Source organism: Gigantopelta aegis, chromosome 15, assembly GCF_016097555.1.
Source record: "Gigantopelta aegis isolate Gae_Host chromosome 15, Gae_host_genome, whole genome shotgun sequence".
NCBI classification, from domain to species: domain Eukaryota; kingdom Metazoa; phylum Mollusca; class Gastropoda; order Neomphalida; family Peltospiridae; genus Gigantopelta; species Gigantopelta aegis.
In genome coordinates, this window is record NC_054713.1 from 28,530,126 (window position 1) to 28,557,801 (window position 27,676).

The 27,676-nt window shown below is 38.5% G+C and overlaps 1 protein-coding gene across 1 annotated transcript in view; it reads left to right on the forward strand.

Moving 5' to 3' along the window:
• Positions 1-27,676, forward strand: part of LOC121389747 (urea-proton symporter DUR3-like) — a 95,435-nt gene that overhangs the window by 25,567 nt on the left and 42,192 nt on the right. Inside the window, exons 3-6 of the mRNA XM_041521396.1 lie at positions 5,893-6,103; positions 9,361-9,573; positions 23,384-23,506; positions 25,611-25,817. Of these exons, the coding sequence (XP_041377330.1) occupies positions 5,893-6,103; positions 9,361-9,573; positions 23,384-23,506; positions 25,611-25,817 (754 nt within the window). The remainder of the gene's footprint in view (positions 1-5,892; positions 6,104-9,360; positions 9,574-23,383; positions 23,507-25,610; positions 25,818-27,676) is intronic.

Consider the following 27,676-nt stretch of genomic DNA (forward strand, 5'->3'; position numbering starts at 1 on the left):
CTAATCAAAAAAGATCTCCCCCTGGTCCGAATCGCTGGCCATGCCAGGGATAAGACCAGGGGGAGACATGCCTGAACCCTAGTGGGTATAGGCATGTAAAAACTGATCTGAAATCTGAAGTCAAAAAGAGTAGCCCATGAAGCGGCGACAGCGGGTTTTCTCCCTCAATATCTGTGTTGTCCTTAACCATATGTCCGACGCCATATAACCTTAAATAAAATGTGTTGAGTGCGTCATTAAATAAACCATTTTCTTTCTTCTGTGTCAACGTGGCTATGTAATTCATTTAGGGGGCCCAATGCCATGTGGCCGAAAGCCACAAACGTTCCCGAAGGAATTCCTCGGATTCTCCCCCTAAGTTCCGCCACTGGTAATTCAAATTCAAACTGTTAACCTGTCGACTACACTTGCGTAATAATATAATAATTTAAATTTTAAAAGTAGTAGTGATGAATAATATGCGTGTATTTTTTTTTTTGATTTTTTTTTTTTTTTTTGTGGGCATGCGATTCAAAATATAATCTTCACATTTCACAAGAAAAAAAGAAGAAAAAAAAGTTTTTCGGTTATCGAGTAATTTTCTGGAACCCCGATGTATTCAAAACCTGTACGACAAAATCGTTATCCGCTATCAAGAATGTATAGCTGCACCAAACAGAATCTAATGGGCATTTGGCAAAATAATGGTTGATTCCATTCTGTCTAGATCTTTAACTGCGCATTACACCTTTCATGAACCGCCCAAAAGAAGACTGCCACTCCCAGACTACTTTACTAAATCAAAACTAGCAAAGGACAGAGCTCATTAAAATAAGTAGAGCTGTGATGACATGCACTCATGAATCACTGTCAAAACTGTGGTGTGTTTTATTGTATATACTCATACACATATTAATGGGACATTCCTGAGTTTGCTGCATTGTAAGATGTTTCCGACTAATAAAATATTTCTACGATTAAACTTACATATTAAATATATTTTCTTGTTTAGAATATCAGTGTCTGTATATTCAATCTGTTTGTAAGAAGCCCAAACTGGATTTTGTCTTCACAAAAAATTTAGGAAATAAAAAGAAATTTAACCTAGTACAAATATTAGAACGATCAGAAACACATTTAATATACAGCCACTAATATTTTATGCAGAAAAATATATTTGATATGTAATTACAATCGTTAAAAAGTCTCTGCTAGTCGATAATATCTTAAAAATTGCAGAAAACTCAGGAATGTCCCTTTAATTAATTAATATGGTTACTGTGGCCTTTTCACTCTATTGATGACTTGTGTTTGGTCGACTATGGCTATTTTATATCTACCACTTTATATAATTTCTCTGGGGTTCCCACGAGGCATATTGTACTGGCTATCCCTTGATTGTCCATTAAATATTTATAAATATATACATTCAGTTATATCGCAATTATTCCACAGCTGTGATTTTATTCCTTGCATAAAATCAGTTGGTGAAACAGCGGCAGATTCACAACATTAAAGGGACATTCCTGAGTTTACTGCAATTGTTAAGATGTTATCGACTAACAGAGACTTTTTAACTATTGTAATTACATATCAAATATACTTTTATCTGTCAGAAACTTAGGAATGTCCCTTTAATTTGGTTGGGCCCAATGGCATTTAGTTTAAGGCCACAAACATTCTCGAAGGGATTTCGCGGATTCACCAACGTGAAATACTGTTTTCAGAGCCAAACGGCAATATTTCAATCATTAACTTTGTTAATTAGAAGCATTTGCCTACGGCATGACGCAATTACAACGGGGGGGGGGGGGGGGGGGGGGGAACGTAGCTCAGTGGTACAGCGCTCGCTCAATGTGCGGTCGGTGTGGGATCGATCCCCGTCGGTGGGCCCATTGGGCTATTTCTCGTTCCAGCCAGTACACCACGATTGGTATATCAAATGCCGTGGTATGTACTACCCTGTCTGTGGGATGGTGCATATAAAATATCCCTTGCTGATAATCGAAATGAGTAGCCCATGAAGTGGCGACAGCGGGTTTCCTCTCTCAATATCTGTGTGGTCCTTAACCATATGTCACGATGGTACGGTAATAATATCAGAACCCTCTAACCTTGACACTACTAAATTTATTTATGGAGTTCTTATTAAAAAAAAAATTTTTTTTTAACTTTTGCAAGTTTCATCTTTTTAAGTGAAATATTCTTAAAAACAGTTATTGTTTGCAAAGCGTAAACGTTGGAATTAAGCGACTTTATACTGTTATTGCGACTACTGTTGCACGGTGTATTTTGTCAGTCTTGAAATTCACGCGACATGTTTACTTTTCTTCAACATTTTAATATACTTAGCTGTGATATTTACATACACAAAATTTTAATATACTTGTGCTGTTTGTGCTTTGCACAGCTCTTTACATTCCTTTTTTTAATTTTATATTGATATTGAATCATTGATCGTCAAGTCATTTATATCTTTACTGTTGTCTGTCACCCAATAGCCGATGTATTTTGTCGTTAAACATTCACTCATTCATTCATTCATTCATTCATTCATTGTAGTGTCAGTATCTATAACCGATATTTCGGCCGATGAGCAAAATAATATATTTGAAGGACGGATATAAATTGCTAATGAAACTTCTATCTCACTCGAGTCCCAGTGGGTCCGTCCCATAGTTAAACATGCCTGCTTTAAATGGCATTACGCATATCTGTTCGAATTTATTCTGTAAAACAAAAAGAGGTATTACGTATTATATTATCAAATATTGTTTTAAAGTTTTCTAAGGTATATCCATTTCAAAAGTTGTTAAAATGTTTGGTTTGCTTTTTGATTCGCCATCATCTACAGAATCCAGTCAGAGCTGTCTTGCACAAAGAACGTTCTGATTGGTTATTCCCGTCTATCCGTCACACGCAAGAAGTGTCCTGATTGGTTATCTCGGCCCGTCTTGCACAGGAAGTGTTCTGATTGGTTATCTCGGCCTGTCTCACGCTAGAAGTGTTCTGATTGGTTATCTCGGCCTGTCTCACATAAGAAGTGTTCTGATTGGTTATCGCGGCCTGTCTCACGCAAGAAGTGTTCTGATTGGTTATCTCGGCCTGTCTCACATAAGAAGTGTTCTGATTGGTTATCTCGGCCTGTCTCACGCTAGAAGTGTCCTGATTGGTTATCTCGGCCTGTCCTAAACAGGGAGTATTTAAATTGGTTGTCCCTGTTGGTCTGTCCCACACAAGGGATGTTTTCTATTGGTTATCCCCTTTGGTCTGTCCTACACAAGGATAGTTCTGATTGGTTATCCCCGTTCGTCTGTCCAATCGGCTAGGTGTAAATTCCGTGCCACAGTGTCTTTTACATGCCCGGCTATCTGATGTTTTGTGGAGTAAATAAAAAAATCTCCATGTAGCACGTTTCTTTTGTAACACTTGTGATTAAGTAGTGCATTGGAGCGTCATTAAAGAAACATCCATTTCCTTTTATTGTTTACGATATGTTTGACATCCAATAGCTGCGAGTTAAGAGCCCTAACTTCAGTTATAGGTGTTCATGTGTCCATTTATAATAGTTAATTAACTTTTGTTTCCTTTCTATGTCGTGCAATTCATTGATTTCGTTTAAACCATATTTATTTTTATATCAAATTTGGGATTAGCCAACAGGCAAGTGCCTATATTAAGGCCTCACCCTACATTTAACAAATATACATCAAGATGACTAGAACAATATTACAATAAAGATAACACGGATAGTTGGGGATTAAAATACAAGAGAGGAAGGTGTAGAAGAAACAAAGAATAAATAGCAAACAGAATGGTTAAATGGTTAAATGATCTCGAAACGCTTACTATTAATAAGAAAATTCTGAACAGATTTAAGTATTGAGATATTATCTTGGGCACTTAAATTAGAATCTCCAAATAGTAAAGTATGACACTTGAGATTATAATAGTTCAGTAAATGGGTATTGCGAGCTGTAATGTATGTTGGACAAAACATAAAAAATGTTCAGCATCTTCAACTGGATGCCCACAAGTACAAGAAGTGGTATCTGGCACGTGTCGTACATATTTGTGAACATTCAAATCATTGGTACCCAAACGGAGTCGGCTATGTAGAAAATGGTGCTTTCTATCACCTTCATTGATTTCATTTTATAGGTACTTCAGATTGTCTAACAATCGACTTGTGAAGATGGGTAATTTATTTAGATTTGTTCGTAATATTATTAGAAAATGATCAAAGATATGTGTGAAGATGCAGCACCTATTTGCATTTATTTGTAATAGTACTGCTACATGGTCAAATCGAGTTCTGAAGTTGGGTCACCTATTTAGATTTACTTGTGATAGTACTACATGGTCAAATCGAGTTCTGAAGATGGGCACCTAGTTAGAATTACTTGTAATAGTACTTACTACATGGTCAAATCGAGTTCTGAAGTTGGATCACCTATTTACATTTACTTGTAATAGTACTACATGGTCAAATCGAGTTCTGAAGATGGGTCACCTATTTACATTTACTTGTAATAGTACTACATGGTCAAATCGAGTTCTGAAGATGGGCACCTATTTAGAATTACTTGTAATGGTATACAATAGTCAAGTCGACTTCTGAAGATGGGTCACCTATTTATGTTTACTCGTAATAGTATTATACAATAGTCAAGTCGACTTCTGAAGATGGGTCACCTATTTATGTTTACTCGTAATAGTATTATACAATAGTCAAGTCGACTTCTGAAGATGGGTCACCTATTTATGTTTACTCGTAATAGTATTATACAATAGTCAAGTCGACTTCTGAAGATGGGTCACCTATTTATATTTACTCGTAAAAGTATTATACAATGGTTAAATCGACTTCTGCAAATGGGTCACCTATTTTGATTTACGTGTAATATTACTACAACGTGGTCAAATCGGCTTCTGAAGATGGGTCACCTATTTAGAATTAATTGTATTACAGAGTGGTCAAATAGACTTGTAAATATGGGTGACATATTTAGATTTACTTTTAAAGGGACATTCCTGAGTTTGCTGCAATTTTTAAGATGTTGTCGACTAACAGATACTTTTTATCGATTGCAATTACGTATCGAATATATTTTTCGGCTTAAAATATTAGTGACTGTATATTAAACGTGTTTCTGATCGTTTACTATTTGTAAAAGGTTAATTTCATTTTATTTCCTAAAATCCAGTTTGGGCTTCTTACAAATATCAAGACGGCCAGAAACACATTGAATATACAGACACTGATATTTTAAACAAAACAATATATTTAATATGTAAGCTTAATCGTAGAAATATTGTATTTTTGCGGACACATCTTACAATGAAGCAAACTCAGGAATGTCCCTTTAAAATGTCGATGCACTGAGAAAACTTTCTATTGTTTGTAGTTTATTATGAATATTTTCAAACATTCTGGTTGATAGCCTGTGTAGTTTTGTATATTTTTGTACTTTATAGTATGGCCGTTATTGTACACCCACCATCTTGTTACAATTATACTGACTGTTGTATGTTAACATCCTCATGTGCCGCAGACGACAGCCTGGGTGTACATATTTCTTTGTTCCATAGTAGGGGTGGGATTTAACTCAGTCTGCTGAGTGTTCGCTTCAGGTGCTTGCGTCACAGGATCGAACCACCTCGGTGGATGCATGCAACTGATTGGATTTGTTTCCGTTCCAACCAGTGCACCACAACTGGTCAAAGGTCATGGTATGTGCTTTCCTGTCTGTTGCAAAGTGCATATAAAAGATCCCTTGCTGCATTAGGAAAACATTTAGCGGGGTTTCCTCTGATGACAGAATTACCAAATGTTTGACATCCAATAGATGATAATTAATTAATCAATTTGCACTAGTGGTGTCGTTAACATTCCTTTCTTCTGTTCCACAGTATGGTATAGCAGGGCCGTTCTGGTACGCGGCTGGGGCCACGGTTCAGATCCTTCTCTTCTCCATCTTGTCCGTCCAGCTGAAGATCCGGGCTCCTGGCGCTAAAACCTTTCTGCAGGTCGTCAGGGCGAGGTTCGGCCGGAACACCCACAAGGTCTTCTGTGTGTTCGCCCTGCTCACCAACATAACGGTCACCGCTATGCTCATGTTAGGTAAGTTCATTAATTCCAATGCTCAGGGCCGTATCTAATAGGCGTCTGAGGGGCGGGACGTAGCTCAGTGGTAAAGCGCTCGCTCGATCGATGCGCGGTCGGTCTGGTATCGATCCCCAATCGGTGGCCCCATTGGGCTATTTCTTGTTCCAGCCAGTGCACCACGACTGGTATATCAAAGGTCGTGGTATGTACTACCCTGTCTGTGGGATGGTGTATATAAAAGATCTAGTAGGCATCTGAGGGGCGGGACATAGCTCAGTGGTAAAGTGCTCGCTCGATGCGCGATCGGTCTGAGATCGATTCCCGTCGATGGCCCCATTGGGCTATTTCTCGTTCCAGCCAGTGTACCACGACTGGTATATCAAAGGTCGTGGTATGTAATACCCTGTCTGTGGGATAGTGCATATAAAAGCTGCTAATCGAAAAGAGTAGCCTATGGAGTGGCGACAGCGGGTTTCCTCTCTCAATATCTGTCTGACCCCATATAACCGTAAATAAAATGTGTTGAGTGCGTCGTTAAGTAAAACATTTCCTTCCTTCCTTCTAGTAGGCGTCTGTGGGCGAAAACACAAAAACGTCCCTTTTCCAGTTTAAAAAAGTGTCCATTTTTGTAGTTGGAGAATTTTTATTCTATGCTCTGATTCTTTTTGTTGTCTTTATTACTTGCATCATTATAATAAAATAAATCTTCCAACAACATAAAAACGTTCCCCGCCATTTTAAAGTTGATAAATAGTGGGAAGCAACTCGCCCTGCAATTTATGAAAAGTATTGACTTAATGTGCGCCCTGCTCTAGATACGGCCCTGAGTTTGTAAACTAGTGACTGTCAAATGGTATATATTTTGTAGTATTCTATTTGTTTCTGTTTAAAGAAATATATGTCATTTCCAAATCAACTTATAATTAATTGCGGCCATGTCTATTTCATTGCTGTAGCTTCGGCATATATAATGAATCAACCAATCGGCTGTCTTAAAAAAAAAAAAAAAAAAATAATAATAATAAAAAAAAAAAAAAAAAAAAAAAAAAAAAAAAAAAAAATATATATATATATATATATATATATATATATATATATACTACATGTGGTATATCGGTGTGGTATATTGGAGTGTTCTCTAACGGATGTGCAATAAATACAGAATACTACATTGAGTGGCCGTTAGGTAACATTTGTCTTACAACGAGTTGTTTTAAAATTATTTAACAAGCGAAAGCTAGTTTGATACGTTTTTAAACAACGAGTTGTACGATAAATGGTATCTAACGGACACAAATGTATTATTATATTTCTTACATATCCTCAAAAACCGGGTTTTAAGCAAATTTTAACATCTTTTTCTACTAAAGGTTATTTACAGCCCTTGCACTTACGCGTCACAGAGAAATGATTGTCAAGTTAACTATATGTCAGAGTGTAATCGATTTCGATCGTGTTGTTTGTTTTCATTGGATGTATGGTATTGGTGACGGTATTGGTGACGGTATTAGACTCATATTAGACACGTATTAGAGGAGCATTAGACAACTATTTTTCACGAGTATTTGACGAGTGATTTTTTAAAGGATTGTTGAGTATTTGACGAGTGATTTGTTAAAGGACTGTTGAGTATTTGACATTAATTAAATACCTTTTGTCCGAAGTTCAGCCACTGGCCTTGTCAGAGACTGGACGTGGGGTGGACGGGCCTGAACCTCTTTTGGATATAGGCACACAAATAAATTAACTGTGGCAGAGAATTAGAAGAGTGATCTGTTAAAGGGACATTCCTCAGTTTGCTGTATTGTAAGATGTTTCCGACTAATAAAATATTTCTACGATTAAACTTACAAATTAAATATATTTTTTTGTTTAGAATATCAGTGTCTGTATATTCAATGTGTTTCTGGTCGTCTTAATATTGGATTTTGTCTTCAAATAATTTCGTACGTACGAAAAAAAATAAAATTAGGAAATGAAATTTAACACAGGTCAAATATTAGAACGATCAGAAACATGTTTAATATACAATTACTAATATTGTATGCAGAAAAATGTATTTGATGTGTAATTTCAATAGTTAAAAAGTCTCTATTCGTTGATAACATCTTAAAAATTGCAGAAAACTCAGGAATGTCCCTTTAAAGGACTGTTGATTATTTAACGAGTATTTGACGAGTGATCTGTTAAAGGACTGTTGATTATTTAACGAGTATTTGACGAGTGGTCTGTTAAAGGAGTTTCAAGTATTACACAAGTATGTGTCGATTATTAGGCGTGAATTTGACGAGTATTTGACGAGTGATCTGTCAAAAGATTGACGAGTATTAGACGATTATTTAACGAGTGATCTGTCAAAAGATTGAGGAGTATTAGACGAGTATTTGACTAGTGATCTGTTAAAGGGACATTCCTCAGTTTGCTGCATTGTAAGATGTTTCCGACTAATAAAACTAATTAAACTTACATATTAAATATACTTTCTTGTTTAGAACATCAGTGTCTGTGTATTCAATGTGTTTCTGGTCGTCTTAATATTTGTAAGAAGCCCAAACTGGAGTTTGTCTTAAAATATAATTTCGTATGTACGAAAAAATAAATAAATTAGGAAATAAAATGAAATTTAACCCAGGTCAAATATTAGAACGATCAGAAAGACGTTTAATATACAATCACTAATATTTTATGCAGAAAAAATTAATTTGATGTGTAATTTCAATAGTTATAAAGTCTCTGTTAGTCGATAACATCTTTAAAATTGTAGCAAACTCAGGAATGTCCCTTTGAAGGACTGTTGATTATTTAACAAGTAGTAGACGAGTATTTGACGAGTGGTCTGTTAAAGGAGTTTCAAGTATGACACAAGTATTTGTCGATTATTAGGCGTATATTTGACGAGTGATCTGTTAAAAGATTGACGAGTATTTGACGAGTGATCTGTTAAAGGATTATTGATGATTTAACGAGTATTAGACGAGTGATCTGTTAAATAAGTTTCAAGTATTACACAAGAGTTTGTCGATTATTAGGCGTGTATTTGACTTGTATTTGACGAGTGGTCTGTCAAACGATTGACGAGTATTAGATGAGTGTTTGACGAGTGATATGTTAAAAGGTTGACGAGTATTAGACGTGTATTTGACGAGTATTAGACGAGTGATCTGTTAAAGCACTGTTGATTATTTAACGAGTATTAGACGAGTATTTGACGAGTGATCTGTTAAAAGATTGACGAGTATTAGACGAGTATTTGATAAGTGATCTTCTTGCAGGCGGCGCAGTTGTCATCACGAACCTGGTGGCCAACATCAGCCTAGAGTACGCCACCGTGCTCGTGTCGGCCGTGATTGGCGCCTACACATTCATCGGCGGCCTCGGTGCCACCTTCTACGTGTCGTACTTCAACACCGCCATCATCTACACCGTCATGCTCATCTTCCTGCTCAAGGTGTACGGCGAGCCCAACAACCCAGACAACCCGCTAGGTGAGTACTCCTCACGTGGCTACACATTTCTCGTTCAGGAATGAGTGAGTGAGTTGTGAGTAAGTGATTGAGTGAGTGAGTGAGTGAGTGAGTGAGTAACATTAATCAATCAATCAATCAAATCAGATCAGATCAAATCAAGCAGATCATATTATAACAGATCAGATCAGATCAGATCAGATCCAATCCAATCCAATCCAATCCAATCCAATCCAATCCAATCCAATCCAATCCAATCCAATCCAATCCCATCAAATCAAATCAAATCAAGCAGATCAGATCAGATCAGATCAGATCAAATCAAATCAAATCAAAGAATAAATCAATCAATATTTAACGACACTCCAGTACAAACAAAAGTCATCAGTTATTGCCGTTATGGTTGTCAAATAAAGGTAAATATATGAATGAATTCTCAGCTGTGGGAGACACGGGTTACATTTTCAGGAAGCTTTCTCTCGTGCATGTTCAGTATTTATCCAGGGGGCAAATCCTTCTTTTATTTCTCGAAAAATGAACCCGGCGTGCTGTAAAAGGTTTGCCACTGAAAACCATATCAACATATATCTAGGCTTACAACCTAGGTGGACAACCTGGCCAACAAGCTACTGGAAATCATATCGACATACATCTAGGCTTACAACCTAGGTGGACAACCTGGCCAGCAAGCTACTGGAAATCATATCGACGTACATCTAGGCTTACAACCTAGGTGGACAACCTGGCCAGCAAGCTACTGGAAACCATATCGACGTACATCTAGGCTTACAACCTAGGTGGACAACCTGGCCAGCAAGCTACTGGAAATCATATCGACGTACATCTAGGCTTACAACCTAGGTGGACAACCTGGCCAGCAAGCTACTGGAAACCATATCGACGTACATCTAGGCTTACAACCTAGGTGGACAACCTGGCCAGCAAGCTACTGGAAATCATATCGACATACATCTAGGCTTACAACCTAGGTGGACAACCTGGCCAGCAAGCTACTGGAAATCATATCGACATACATCTAGGCTTACAACCTAGGTGGACAACCTGGCCAGCAAGCTACTGGAAACCATATCAACGTACATCTAGGCATACAACCTAGGTGGACAACCTGGCCAACAAGCTACTGGAAATCATATCAACTTACATCTAGGCTTACAACCTAGGTGGACAACCTGGCCAACAAGCTAGTGGAAATCATATCAACATACATCTAGGCTTACAACCTAGGTGGATAACCTGGCCAACAAGCTACTGGAAACCATATCAACATACATCTAGGCTTACAACCTAGGTGGATAACCTGGCCAACAAGCTACTGAAAATGTGAAGGTCGCTGTTAAATACAGTGCCGAGCTCTGTGATAATCACGCAGTGTTTTCAACTTGCCCAATAGTCCGTTTTAGAGTTAGTCGGCCTCGGTGGTGTCGTGGTTAAGTTATCGGACCTACCTGGATGGTAGGTACAGGGTTCGCAGCCCGGTACCGGCGTAAAAGGAACGCAGGTCCGTGGGAACCAAGGTCCGCAGGAACAGTAGGCCTATCGGACCTCCTTAGCTTAGGAACCATAGTCCTACCCGGACCTTCATACCTGGTTTATTTTTAAGTTGTTTTTTCCCTAGGACTTTAAACAATATTTGTTTGAAAATCAAATTTGGGATTGGCCAACAGGCTTATATTCCTTCCAGCTTTACACCGGCGAGTTTTAACGATTCAATAAGAAGGTATAAGACAACTACACGCTCTTTTCTCTCACTAACCACTAACAACTAACCCACTGTCCATCACCTATTTGTTAGGGGGTAAGCACGGAAACTAATTTATATATGTAAATATTGGTAGATTTTTTATATATTTATTTTTTTATCGATTTGTATCAATTTAAGGAATCAAGACGGCCAATTCGATCAAGTACTTTTCAAAATCTAAGATAACAGCATATTGCTCATCATTCAAAATGACCACCAAAATGATTAAATTGTCTAATGGGTTTACCAAGTATAAAATCCCCTTAATGATTTTATTTTGTATATTTATTGCCATATTTTTGTAGTATCTTAATAAGGAGATAAAATTACCGAAAATGGCTGTCACAAATAGAGAAATGTTATCTGATAATAATAATAATAATAATAATAATATACAGAGTTGGTAAAACATGCTCACAAAGAAATATAACACCTACTAGACTGAGTGTGTTCAAATTATGCATGTATTTTGATGTAATCAGATATGGAATCTAATAATAATATACAGACTTGGTAAAACATGTTCACAAAGAAATATGACACCTACTAGACTGAGTTTGTTCAAATTATGCATGTATTTTGATAATGTCATCAGATATGGAATCTAATAATAATATACAGACTTGGTAAAACAAGCTCACAAAGAAATATGACACCTACTAGACTGAGTGTGTTAACATTATGCATGTATTTTGATGTAGTTATCGGTTGATGGTTAGCATAATTCATGCGGAAGTTTATTAATGATCTGGTAGTTTTGAATATGTATTGAACTTGTCTTTAAAAACTATCTAAAAAATCCCAACGTTTTGGTTAAAACCTTTAAACTTCCTCAGGGGAATAAAACACAACTAAAATGAAGTTAAAAACAGACAAAGTGGGCAACGGGCAACTCTATTAACGTGCCCCTATCCACAAGGGTTCAGGCACGCCCGCCCCGGATCTAGCCTCTGACTTCGCCAGTGACCACCTCCGGGGCGGGGGGGGGGGGGGGGGACAGACAAAGTGAACAAAATCTAAAACAACACAAGCTAAATAAACAAAGAGAACTAATCAGGTACATTTGTAATGAAAGGGACTGATTAAAACAACAAAGGGACTGATTAAAACAACAAAGGGACTGATTAAAACAACAAAGCTACCCAAAGCCACTGAGATGATGCTCATTTAGACCACGTGGCCAAACTGATTTCAGTCTGTGAATTCAAAGGAACTCTGCTATGTTGAGTTTCTTTTTATCCAAATTGGATACCTTTTCAAGCAGGTGACACACATAACAGTGTTCAGACTGATTAAAGTTTGGAGCTACATAAGGGGCTTTAAACGTTTTATTGTATTATTTTGACTTAAGTTAAGTCACAGCACCAATCACATAGTTTTATGCGGGTTCATGTTATGGTTAATATGGAGATATCATTCATCAGTCTCCACTTTCCAATTCTTAACATTTCCATTATGGTGGAGGTGGTGGGGTATAATATCCGCCCGGTCCCCTCCATTATTATTTTTAGTTAGGGTTAGGGGTTAAGGGTTAGGGTTAGGGTTAGGGTTAGGGTTAGGGGTTAGGGTTGGGGTTGGGGTTGGGGTTGGGGTTGGGGTTAAGGTTAGGGGAGGGGGGGACCGGGCGGATATTTTTCCCATTTGTGGGCATACATACATACATTATTGTATTTTATATTGTAACGATGACCTGAAAGACTCGTGCTAAAGGGGGTGACTGTCTGACCCACATATTGCATGCTGCATTTAGCGCAAGTCAGTGAATAAATCACAAAATCTGATTGGCAATTCAGGGTGTGTCTAATGGGGAATGAAACATCGTCTCTGTTTAGAATGGCTTTAGAAACAGTCATAGTATCACATGATTTACACCTTGGTCGATGACAGGGTCTGCACCCCCAAGTATTACACATGTCTCTGTTAGGTTGAGGCTGTCTAAGTTTATTCATTTTGATAATATTGCCAATAGTGGTGTTTCTTCTCTTTGCAATAATCAGTTGATTATTTTTCATCACTTTGATCATGTTTTCACTGAATGGCATTGGTTTTAATAAATTATAACAATGATTTTTTATTTTTTCGGGGGGGGGGGGGGGTCTTTTTTTATGGGGTGTGTGTTGGGGGTGAAAGGGACTGATAAACTATTTGATTCATAAATTATGAAAATGTTATATATTGTTTTACCTTCACGTTTGTTTCTTGTAAGTTTAGTAATGGGTAAACATTTTAAATAGGGTACCCGCTACTATGAGCAATTGTTTAAAGCACTTGTAAGATCAACTTTAGATATATTTCTGTGTAGTTAAGACTTCACATGCGATGTCCCTAATCCAGCTCCTAATTATTTATTAGGAGCTGGATTAGGGACCTTGTCACCTTGTCAGTAGACTCAGGGGGCAGAATGTAGCCCAGTAGTAAAGCGCTCGCTTGATGCAAGGTCGGTCTAGGATCGATCCCCGTCGATGGGCCCATTGGACTATTTCTCATTCTAGCCAGTGCACTAAAACTGGTATATCCAAGGCCGTGGTATGTGATATCCTGTCCGTGGGATGGTGCATATAAAAGATCCCTTGCTACTAAAGGACACATGTAGCAGGTTTCCTCTCTTAGACTATATGTCAGAATTACCAAATGTTTGATCCAACAGCCGATGATTAATACATCAGTGTGATCTAGAGGTGTCATTAAACAAAACAAACTTTAACTTGAACTGATAGTTCTAACAATATGGAACGTGAGAATGTTTCTCCTTAAATTGCCTTTTGGGATAGGCATCAGATACACTTGATAAAGCGGTAACGGCCTGGGTGTAATAAAGTTCTGTTCTGTTCTGTTCTGACACCGCCCCACCCTGGATGAATGGTCGTGTGGGTGCATTCCACTTGAAACATACAGGAAATGGGGAAGGATTCCTTGAAACAGTTTACCAATTCCTAGTACGTTTTTGGAGGTTTTATCTGCCAAAGCTCTGATCAAAACAAAGTTACTTTTATGTAGAGATGTGAAATATTCAAAAGCTCTGACTCTCTGCTGTTTATTAGTAACTCTTGAACGAAACATTCCAATTGCTCTCTGAATGGTGATAAACATGTATTAAAATACCAATGGATCAGATCATGAAAGTATCGATCACAAGATTCTCCAAGAAAACAGGTGGTCTGTTGAGTTTGTGAAATTGAACGAAGGATGCACATACATATTTGGCTGCACTCGACATTTCGAGAAAGCCAACAAAAAATAACCCCGAGTTACAAGCATATTGAACTTGGTGCGAATCACGAAGAATATAACTTCTGAGACTCAACAACCATCTGTAACTACTTCAGAAAAAGATGCAACAAATAACAAGTCACATTAAAAAAATTAAAAAAATTGACAGAAAAAAAGAAGACAAAGGGATAATTTTTTGCAACAATTCTTTCTGACTTTGATGAGAGACAAAACCTGGATGTGCACTATATAATATGCAGTGGCTGATCACAAGCGAGCCGCACAGCAGCACATCACCAAAGTCTTTGTTAAGAAGCAAAATCCAGCTTCTTTCCCCACAACCACCAACATCGGTTCCAACCCGTATTGTAGATTCTATGCAAGTAGTATGCATAATTCCTATCAATTATCTCCTCACATGCACACACACGCAAACACGCACGCACGCACGCACACACACACACACACACACACACACACACTTTCAAATCCTTGGCAGACAGGGTTGTGGACTACCTTAATTCACTGCCAGGTATTAGTTCTCTTGATCTCGTTTTTTAATGGACATATCGTTCAGAAAGGAGATAGACGTACTTGTCCAATGAATGACAAAGGTAGGGAACAGCGAACTCTGATCTCGGACAAAACTTACTAAAGCTGTGAGAATAGGATTACTTTCTTACAAATGACGCCAACTACTTGTTGTCTGGTCTTTTACATATGGATAGGACATCCATATCACAAAGTATACCCGAAGTAAATATATATATATATATATATATATATATATATATATATATATATATATATATATATATATGTTTGCAAATGTATGTAGTTCAGACACAGACATCCACGACCTCTGTTCATTCCATGAGACTGACCCATGGCTTGCACTGCATGCTGTCTATGCTTCATCGGGGCATACAGGTACAAATGTCATAACTCGCGGTACTGATGGGTATGGCATTCATACTCTTTATTGCTACCAAATACGTGGATTCGTTATGCTTTCGGCAAGGACCATCAACATTGAAAAGCGGAATAATTAATATACCACAATGTGAAGACATTGGAGGTACCATTGCCAATGTCTACCAGCTTTCCACGTGGCAACTAGGAGCGACTTATACCCTTCTGTTATTTGGCCTTTCAAAGTTTCGGGTATTCAAGAAGATGCAGACACATCATGATGCAACATCCTTACTGACAAACTGGGGTCATAATATCATATATGTACATGTGGATATGATTTTTTATTTTTGTTCTACATATGGTCTACAACCGGTCCAAAAGGTGGGGAGGAGGGGAGGCATCTGGGTAAAGTTGATACATCATGCTATTCCATGACAAAAGGAGACAGATGAGATTCACATCTTTGAAGCACCTGCCTCCAGACAATAGTTTACTGATATATAACTGTCTGTGAATGTATCTTTATGACACGTGATATGGTTGACCGTTAAGCCCTAAATACACCCGGTAAGAAGGACGTTTCTAAAATACCAAGGACACCAAGTCAGTGACATTGTCAAGTGTTTTGCAAGATGCCGACACCATTGACAATGCATTACATGTCAGATAAGCTGTGGCAATAAATATATAAGATATATATTAAAGTTACAGTGTCTGGTTACCATATAATAATATCATGCACAAATATGAAATACACACGAATTTTTTAAAAGTGCAGTTGAACTTACTGCACTTTTTTAAAATTCGTGTGTTCGCTTTGAACGGAGAATGTCAAGAGTATACGCTCGATTCGTCGCCTGTGCGGCCATTGCTCGGCAAAGCACAAACGACAGCCTGTTGTCAATTTTAGTTAACAGGTGCGTTTGCGGATTTGAAATTGTAGGGTTCGTCTCAAAAAATAAAATGAGAATTCTTGCACTGTACAAAGAACGTTCGGTTGAGGATACGTACTATTCTTTCGTTAAAACCGGTTTTGATCTTGACAACGTACTATCGACAATCGTACCTTCCTATTTAAGAATTAATATTTTATAAAGTGTTAGTAGAACTTTCAAAGTTTAGTTTGTATAACACATTGATCATGTATATATTTTTAATAAAATATACTAAAGTAGAAAATGACCGTTTTCACTTTTTAATTTCACGTGTGGTAAAATCGACAAATTCAAATAAATATTATTTCGTTTGGAAAGGATAAAGTTAGTTTGTTTTCTTTAACAACATCAGTGTTAGAGCAGATTGACTTAATAATCATCTGCTTTTGGATGTCAAACGTTTGGTAATTTTGACATATAACCTAAGAGAGGAAACGGGCGCATGTGCAGGGGGGAGGGTATTGGGGGTCGAAACCCTTCCCTGACCAAGATAAAAAAAAAAATAATAATATATTTTCTGGAGGAACATGGCCATATAAACTTCGCTCAACGCAGTCTATAACCCGCAACCCCCCTGAAATCCCTTCACACGCGCCTTGAAAACCCGCTACATTTTAAAAATATTTTTTATTATTTGTTTTTTTTCAGCAAGGGATCATTTATATATACCATCTCACAGACAGGATATCACATACCATGGCCTTTTATATACCAGTCACGGCGCACTGGCTGGAACAATCCCGCCGATGGGAATCGATCCTAGACCGACCGCGCATTAAAAAAAAAACCCACATTTTTAGGTCTAAGTAATGAATAGAAATAACATAATCTTCATAAATGTTACGTATATCGAACATACCGCCCTCTTCCTCTACACCTAGAGCGTTACGTAATTATTAACACCCCATTACATGTAACGCGTATGTCAACCGCTGGTCACTGTCAAAATTCCAAGGCAAATCCCCCACCGACCCCAGGAAAGGTATTGTACCATACCTCGATGGATATAAATATATTTTGGAGGTATAAGACGACCCCTCAATCAAGACAGTTAAATTTGTTTAAAATCACGTGAGAAGCTTAGCGCCTGCGCAAATCGCGTAAATTCCCAGTTCTACTGGCGTCCCGCTAATTGAAGAAAAACAAGCTGGCCATTGGGTTTGCAGTTGACCTAGATAATGTAGATAAGCCAGCATTGCCGAACTATAGCGATGTGGTGGGCCTTTTATGTACCAAACAGAACTGGATCATCTATTCTAAATGCTTAAATAATAATAAAAAATATTTCAGACACTGCAGTTTTAAGATGTTAAATAGATCTGAAATGGATTTGGTGAACCCATCAGAAATTTTCACCATTTTCGATACTATTTCGAATGTTGTGCATTATGATGGCCATCTCGGATTTTGAAAAATAAGTAGAAAACGCTGCGTGAATTTCGTAGAGGTCGATCATATTTAACAGCGACCTACAAATTTCCAGTATCTTGTTAGCAAGGTTGTCCACCTAGGTTGTTCACCTAGATATTTGTAGACATGGTTTTAGGTGGCAAATCTTTTACAGCACGCCGAATCCATTTTTCCATTTTGCCCCGTGGGTAAATGTCTAATTAATCTTGAGAGTGGCAGTCTCAGTATACTTCTGGCTATGACAAATGTGCTTTTATAAACGATTTCCTGCTGTCTTTTCAGTAAGAGTAGTCTGTGAGTCGGAAGCGGATTTCCCCTCCTTTTCTTTCAACCAAGTTTTAAAATCACAATATGTTGACCACTAAACAGCCAGAGTTTAAAATGTGCCTGTAGATTCCCTTCTTTTCCCTGTCATTACGGAAAAGTAATGGTAGCCCGTTTCGAGAGCTATACGAACATTTGGACGGTTAAAATCGCACTCTGCCGTCAGGAAACACGGAATTGCTGCTAACCACTGGTAGGCAAAGATGCCCGCTCTAATACAACAATAACCCTATGTTTGACGCTGAATAGCATTACACTGATAATGTTCGAGTTCGCTGATAACAAATATGTGACTTATTAATCGCTAATACACACACTACAGGAACAAACCCGTCAGCACCTACGTATTTAACCGGAACATTATTGAATGGGTATTTTCTAAGGCATTGACTGATTTTGTTTTGGCACAAAATCATCTACGTATACTTATTCAAGTAGGGTTTTGTCTTCTTTTTCCTCCCTCTCTCACACATCCATATGGTACTCGTGACTAAATCTTACTTTCTGGTCTGAATTAATGGATTTTTCTCGTCTAGTCGTGTTAAATCTCATCGGGAGACCAATAAACGCTTATAAATAACGCTCATGTCTTTTTTGAAGTGTTCTGAATTGTGTAACATCCTGGCGATTGAACAGGATGTAAAGAGTACTTTAAAAAAAAACCTCGTTAACATCAAACGCCTGGCGAGTTCTGAACGGTCACTGTATTGACCGTCTATGTTGCAGGATCGGTCCACATATGATCTGGACAGTCGCCAGCCTCTTTGGCAATGTGGTTAAAGGGACATTCCTGAGTTTGCTGCATTGTAAGATGTTTCCGACTAATAAAATACTTCTACGATTAAACTTACATATTAAATATATTTTCTTGTTTAGAATATCAGTGTCTGTATATTCAATGTGTTTCTGGTCGTGTTAATATGTGTAAGAAGCCCAAACTGGATTTTGTCTCCAAATAATTTCGTACGAAAAAAATATATTTTAGGAAATAAAATGAAATTTAACCTAGTACAAATATTAGAACGATCAGAAACACGTTTAATATACAGTCACTAATATTTTATGCCGAAAAATATATTTGATATGCAAATACAATAGTTAAAAGTCTCTGTTAGTCGATAACATCTTCAAAATTGCAGCAAACTCAGGAATGTCCCTTTAAGACATCGACAGCTGGAAGGTTTCGGGTTCGCATCTCGGTACAGGGCTGAGTAAGTTCACAGATCACCAGGGAGATGTAAATCAAATGCACCAAAAAAGTTAAAGTTTATTTTGTTTACCGACGCCACTGCAGGACATTGATTTATTAATCATAGGCTGTTGGATGTCAAACAGTTGATCATTTGGTAATTTTAGCATACAGTGTGTTTTGTTTAACGGCACCACTAGAGCACATTGCTTTATTAATCATAGGCTGTTGGATGTCAAACAGTTGATCATTTGGTAATTTTAGCATACAGTGTGTGATGTTTAACGACACCACTAGAGCACATTGCTTTATTAATCATAGGCTGTTGGATGTCAAACAGTTGATCATTTGGTAATTTTAGCATACAGTGTGTTTTGTTTAACGACGCCACTGCAGCACATTGCTTTATTAATCATAGGCTGTTGGATGTCAAACAGTTGATCATTTGGTAATTTTAGCATACAGTGTGTTTTGTTTAACGACGCCACTGCAGCACATTGCTTTATTAATCATAGGCTGTTGGATGTCAAACAGTTGATCATTTGGTAATTTTAGCATACAGTGTGTTTTGTTTAACGACACCACTAGAGCACATTGCTTTATTAATCATAGGCTGTTGGATGTCAAACAGTTGATCATTTGGTAATTTTAGCATACAGTGTGTTTTGTTTAACGACGTCACTGCAGCACATTGCTTTATTAATCATAGGCTGTTGGATGTCAAACAGTTGATCATTTGGTAATTTTAGCATACAGTGTGTTTTGTTTAACGGCACCACTAGAGCACATTGCTTTATTAATTATAGGCTGTTGGATGTCAAACAGTTGATCATTTGGTAATTTTAGCATACAGTGTGTTTTGTTTAACGACACCACTAGAGCACATTGCTTTATTAATCATAGGCTGTTGGATGTCAAACAGTTGATCATTTGGTAATTTTAGCATACAGTGTGTTTTGTTTAACGACGCCACTAGAGCACATTGCTTTATTAATCATAGGCTGTTGGATGTCAAACAGTTGATCATTTGGTAATTTTAGCATACAGTGTGTTTTGTTTAACGACGCCACTAGAGCACATTGCTTTATTAATCATAGGCTGTTGGATGTCAAACAGTTGATCATTTGGTAATTTTAGCATACAGTGTGTTTTGTTTAACGGCACCACTAGAGCTCATTGCTTTATTAATTATAGGCTGTTGGATGTCAAACAGTTGATCATTTGGTAATTTTAGCATACAGTGTGTTTTGTTTAACGACACCACTAGAGCACATTGCTTTATTAATCATAGGCTGTTGGATGTCAAACAGTTGATCATTTGGTAATTTTAGCATACAGTGTGTTTTGTTTAACGACGCCACTAGAGCACATTGCTTTATTAATCATAGGCTGCTGGATGTCAAACAGTTGATCATTTGGTAATTTTAGCATACAGTGTGTTTTGTTTAACGACACCACTAGAGCACATTGCTTTATTAATCATAGGCTGTTGGATGTCAAACAGTTGATCATTTGGTAATTTTAGCATACAGTGTGTTTTGTTTAACGACGCCACTGCAGCACATTGCTTTATTAATCATAGGCTGTTGGATGAAAAACAGTTGATCATTTGGTAATTTTAGCATACAGTGTGTTTTGTTTAACGACGCCACTGCAGCACATTGCTTTATTAATCATAGGTTGTTGGATGTCAAACAGTTGATCATTTGGTAATTTTAGCATACAGTGTGTTTTGTTTAACGACGCCACTAGAGCACATTGCTTTATTAATCATAGGCTGTTGGATGTCAAACAGTTGATCATTTGGTAATTTTAGCATACAGTGTGTTTTGTTTAACGACGCCACTGCAGCACATTGCTTTATTAATCATAGGCTGTTGGATGAAAAACAGTTGATCATTTGGTAATTTTAGCATACAGTGTGTTTTGTTTAACGACGCCACTGCAGCACATTGCTTTATTAATCATAGGTTGTTGGATGTCAAACAGTTGATCATTTGGTAATTTTAGCATACAGTGTGTTTTGTTTAACGACGCCACTGCAGCACATTGCTTTATTAATCATAGGCTGTTGGATGTCAAACAGTTGATCATTTGATAATTTTAGCATACAGTGTGTTTTGTTTAACGACGCCACTGCAGCACATTGCTTTATTAATCATAGGCTGTTGGATGTCAAACAGTTGATCATTTGGTAATTTTAGCATACAGTGTGTTTTGTTTAACGACACCACTAGAGCACATTGCTTTATTAATCATAGGCTGTTGGATGTCAAACAGTTGATCATTTGGTAATTTTAGCATACAGTGTGTTTTGTTTAACGACGCCACTGCAGCACATTGCTTTATTAATCATAGGCTGTTGGATGTCAAACAGTTGATCATTTGGTAATTTTAGCATACAGTGTGTTTTGTTTAACGACGCCACTGCAGCACATTGCTTTATTAATCATAGGCTGTTGGATGTCAAACAGTTGATCATTTGGTAATTTTAGCATACAGTGTGTTTTGTTTAACGACACCACTAGAGCACATTGCTTTATTAATCATAGGCTGTTGGATGTCAAACAGTTGATCATTTGGTAATTTTAGCATACAGTGGGTTTTGTTTAACGGCACCACTAGAGCACATTGCTTTATTAATCATAGGCTGTTGGATGTCAAACAGTTGATCATTTGGTAATTTTAGCATACAGTGTGTTTTGTTTAACGACGCCACTAGAGCACATTGCTTTATTAATCATAGGCTGTTGGATGTCAAACAGTTGATCATTTGGTAATTTTAGCATACAGTGTGTTTTGTTTAACGACACCACTAGAGCACATTGCTTTATTAATCATAGGCTGTTGGATGTCAAACAGTTGATCATTTGGTAATTTTAGCATACAGTGTGTTTTGTTTAACGGCACCACTAGAGCACATTGCTTTATTAATCATAGGCTGTTGGATGTCAAACAGTTGATCATTTGGTAATTTTAGCATACAGTGTGTTTTGTTTAACGACGCCACTGCAGCACATTGCTTTATTAATCATAGGCTGTTGGATGAAAAACAGTTGATCATTTGGTAATTTTAGCATACAGTGTGTTTTGTTTAACGACGCCACTGCAGCACATTGCTTTATTAATCATAGGTTGTTGGATGTCAAACAGTTGATCATTTGGTAATTTTAGCATACAGTGTGTTTTGTTTAACGACGCCACTGCAGCACATTGCTTTATTAATCATAGGCTGTTGGATGAAAAACAGTTGATCATTTGGTAATTTTAGCATACAGTGTGTTTTGTTTAACGACGCCACTAGAGCACATTGCTTTATTAATCATAGGCTGTTGGATGTCAAACAGTTGATCATTTGGTAATTTTAGCATACAGTGTGTTTTGTTTAACGACACCACTAGAGCACATTGCTTTATTAATCATAGGCTGTTGGATGTCAAACAGTTGATCATTTGGTAATTTTAGCATACAGTGTGTTTTGTTTAACGACGCCACTGCAGCACATTGCTTTATTAATCATAGGTTGTTGGATGTCAAACAGTTGATCATTTGGTAATTTTAGCATACAGTGTGTTTTGTTTAACGACACCACTAGAGCACATTGCTTTATTAATCATAGGCTGTTGGATGTCAAACAGTTGATCATTTGGTAATTTTAGCATACAAATGAGTTTTGTTTAACGACACCACTAGAGCACATGCGTGGATTTATTCATCATCGGCTAATGGATGTCAAACATTTGGTAATTTTGGCATAGCGTCTTGTAGAGGAAACCCGCAACAATTTTTTCATTAGTAGTAATTTTATATGCACCATCACACAGATGGGATATCCAATTAAGGTTCAAGCACGCTGTCCTAGACACACACCTCAGCTATCTGGTATGTCTGTCCAGGACAGTGGGTTAGTTGTTAGTTGTTTAGTGGTTAGTGCAAGAGAAGGGGGTGTAGTGGTCTTACTGTTACACTTACTAGGTCAGTCGTTAAAACTCGGTGGGAGCCGGTACCGGGCTTCGAATCTTGTACCTACCAGTCTTATGTCCGATGGCTTAACCACATGTTTTTGTGGGGTTTTTTATATTGCAGGATCCATAACGAAGATCTACAATTTGTTGTCGTGCAGTCAAGGTCCTAAAGGAAACATGGAAGGGAGTTATCTGACAATTGTTTCTAACCCAGGACTTATGTTCGGTCTCATTAATATCGTTGGTAAGTTGTTTGGGGATTTTTAAATTGTGATCAGTAAAACTTAAATTTTAACAAATAAATAAAGTTTAAAGTTTGTTTTGTTTAACGACACCACTAGAGCACGTTGATTTATTAATAAGCGGTTATTGGATGTCAAACATTTGGTAAGTTTGACATATAGTCTTAGAGAGGAAACATTTTTACATTAGTAGCAAGGGATCACTTATATGCACCATCCCACAGACAGGATAACACATACCGAGGCCTTTGCTATGCCAGCCGTGGTGCACTGGCAGGAACGAAAAATAGCCAAATTGGCCCAGTGTTAAGCTTCAGTCACACATTCAGGATTTTTACTGCCGTCCTTGATAGGACCATTTCCGATTAAAATTTGTCAAAAGTCTGATCAAGATCCTGTGACTCGTGGCGGGAAATTACGACAACAATCAGATATTGTTCAGGAAGCGTCCCGATTCAGCCGTTTCCAGCCGAATTCGTCCCGATTCTCCAGTTCTCAATCCGATTCTGATCCGATTTGTATCTTTCGCATGGTAAAAAAACTACCAAATCTGTCCCGACAGCGTCCCGATTCTCCCGAATGCGATCCGACAGAGATCAAACAGTGACCCGGCAGTGAACCGACGCTGACGGAAGACATCCGTTACAAAACCGTTAGTCACGTGATAGTCCAGATCATGCCCGTTCATCACGACAGCGTCCCGATCCACAGGACACCGTCCAGACACGTCCAGACACCGTCCAGACAACACAGGACATTGTTACGATTTTGATCCGATACAGCAGAATCTGTCACGACATAATCACGATTGTAATCCGACTAGACAAAATCGGCTGAGTTTCCCGAATGTTACGGGACGCACCTAACTGTCGGGAGTGCTTGGCCGACCTCTCCGGACCATTCCCGATCCGTAGGACTCTGTTACGAACGTATACGGCTGCGTTCAGACAATGATAGGACATTCCAGATCATTGAGGATAGTAATCCGACTTTTTCACTTTTCATGTCGTAGCGCTGTCTGATCTCAAACGGGAGCCATAATCGGCACTGTGTTAACGCCGCATTAGGTGTTATAAGCGAGAAGTTATAAGTTATAAGCGAGAAGACGAACTGAGCCATGTTACCATGTCAGACGGTGTCCTCCCAAAACATAGACGTCCCGTAAAGCGTAAAGCAGACATTGAGCACATCACTTTATTACCTGCCTTTTACCTTGGACAATACCTATGGTAAATACTGAAACAGTCTGATACAACTAAATACAGCACACACAATATAATGTGAAATTAAATGTGTTACATATATCATTTTAAATTTTTTAAATTTACAATAATGACAAAACGAAACGGAACATTGCTGGATCTGTTTGGATTCAACGTTTAACTCGTTTAACTCAGCGTGGCCCAATGGACTAAACGAACATTTCATTTCATTTCAACTTATTTTCGTGCTTATATCCAATTAAGGTTCAAGCATGCTGTCCTGGGTACATACCTCAGCTATCCGGGCTGTCTGTCCAGGACAACCCAGGGTTAATTTAACTATGCTTTGAACAGCCGAGCCCAGGACTATTATTAATAGCAACAGCTGAGGTGTACGTGCGAAAAAAATCTTTTTTAGGAAATAAAATGAGATATGACCTAGTACAAATATTAGAACGATCAGAAACACGTTTAATATACAGCCACTAATATATGAAGAGTTTAGGCGCAAAACGCGATATGTCCATTTTTTATTTTCAGTAAAAGTGACTTTTTTAATTGGCGTATATGGTGTTTTGATTAAAAAAAACCCACAAAAAACCCCGGGATTTATCCAATACAATTTCATAAGGATCAATCGCGTTTTGCAGCAAAATAGCGGGCCTACGATTAGCCCTTACTGACATACAATAATGGCTTTAACTATAAAAGAGAAAGAAAATGGTTTATATCACGTTTTGCGCCTGAACTCTTCATATTATGCAGAAAAATATATTTTATATGTAATTACAATCGTTAAAAAGTCTCTATTAGTCGATAACATCTTATAAATTGCAGCAAACTTTAAACATTCATTCATTCATTCATTCAATAAATATTGTTTCAACCCACTTTAATTATGCAGGTAATTTCGGGACAGTGTTTGTCGACCAGTCCTACTGGCAGAGTAGCGTGGCGGCCAAACCCAGACAAGGTGTGATGGGCTTCCTCTTTGGCGGATTGTGCTGGTTCGCAGTTCCCTTCTCCCTGGCAACCACGATGGGACTGGCCTACATCGCTCTGGGCACGCAGCAAGGCCTCGATCTACTGTCTGCTGACCAAGTGGACGCAGGTAAAGTGTATAATATCTGGACTGTTTGTCCAGGACAACCGGCCTCGGTGGTTTCGTGGTTAAGCCATCAGACATAAGGCTGGTAGGTACAGGGTTCGCAGCCAAAGCGAATTTTAACAACTTAAGCGACTACACCCTCTTCTCTCTCACTAACTACTAACCATTAATAACAAACCCACTAACCTGAACAGACAGCACAGATAGTTGAGGTGTGTGCCCATGACAGCGTGCTTGAACCTTAATTGGATTTAAGCACGAAAATAAGTTGAAATTGAAAAAAATTGTCCATGACAGTAGGTTAGTGGTTAATGGATAGTGAGAGAGAAGAGGGTGTAGTGGTCTTGCACCTTCCCATTGGGTCGTTAAAGGTCACTCTAGGTGGGAGCCGGTACCGTGAGACGAACGAGACAGAAGGCAGGTGGAGGGGGTGGGGTGGGGTGGCGGTAGCAACTGCTCCCCTAGTGCTGGAGCAAAATTTCAAATTGGGGCAAAAATTATACAAATATTCGGGCAAAATGTGCTAACCTCAAAATTAGTTGCAATCTATGTAAATGACAAGGTCCGGCCTCCTCCAACACCAACAATACCACAGGCACCGTACCCCTCCGACTCGGAAGCCGTCTGGAAGATACAGATCGGGAAGATCAGATCCGGCTACCTGAAGTTCGAGCAAGAGGACACAACGGACAAGGCGACGCTGCTGGGAGGAGTAGTGGAAGAGGAATTTCGACCCCAGTCACCAACCGGCAAGTCGGGGCTAGTCCTTAGCCAATGCCAAGGAGATGTCTACCGCCAAGCGATCCTGATCAGCGAATGGATAGCCAGACCATTTATCGGTCTCTGTTTGGCAGCGACTACGGAAGCGTCATCACCTTTCTAAAAGATTAGAAATGGAAGCGCTTCGTTCCCCGATTTGCCGCGACTCCGCTCATCAGCTCGCCGTAGCAACCTTTCCAGGAACCTCTTCTCCAGGTAAGGGCTTAGTCGGACTTTAAATCTTTTGGCCGGTGTTCAGACATTTATGTTTATTCTTTTCTAAACAGTCCGACGCACTTTATTTTGGCAGCCCGTCTAAATTGCTCAAATCACCTCAAAACTTGTTCGGCCGAGCAGTCTAATTTTATTTTTGGACTTTAACTTTTTTGTCAGACGTGTTAAAATGAATCGGCTCTCTCATTTTGGCCTTAGGTATCTGACCTAACTACTACATTGTTATTCCAAATTCCGCCCACCCCAAACTTACATCCACCCCCCCCCCCCCACCCCCACCCCCCACCCCTCCTGGCCCGGACTTAGTCACTGGCGACGTTAGAGGTTAAGCCCGAGACATGTGTGTTCGAAACCTTTGTGGTATATGAACACGTAAAAAGTCTCTCTCTCTCTCTCTCTCTCTCTCTCTCTCTCTCTCTCTCTCTCTCTCTCTCTCTCTCTCTCTCTCGTCAGCCATTCTTCTCATTTATTGGAAAATTCATCATATATTCTTGCACCGCCACAGATTACAGGGAACTAATTTATTCATTCAAAACTAGCTCAGGACAGAGCTCATTGCAGTAAGTACAGCTGTGATGACATGCACTCGTGAATCACTGTCAAAACAGTAATGATATCAGATGTTCGTGAAAGTTGAGCATATCCTGCCCCAACGGTGGCACCTGTCATAATCACTGCCACCACAGCTGTCACGTCCGTCACTTCACCTAAAACGATGATAAACTAAATGTGCAAGTTTCAAACAAACATATTTGAATAAGTATGCACAAGTTCGAAATATCTTACCAATGGCAATCGTGGTCTTACTTAACGCGATATGCATAGGTACATTTGGCGATCGAACTTCGACTGACGTGGTGAGGTGCTGT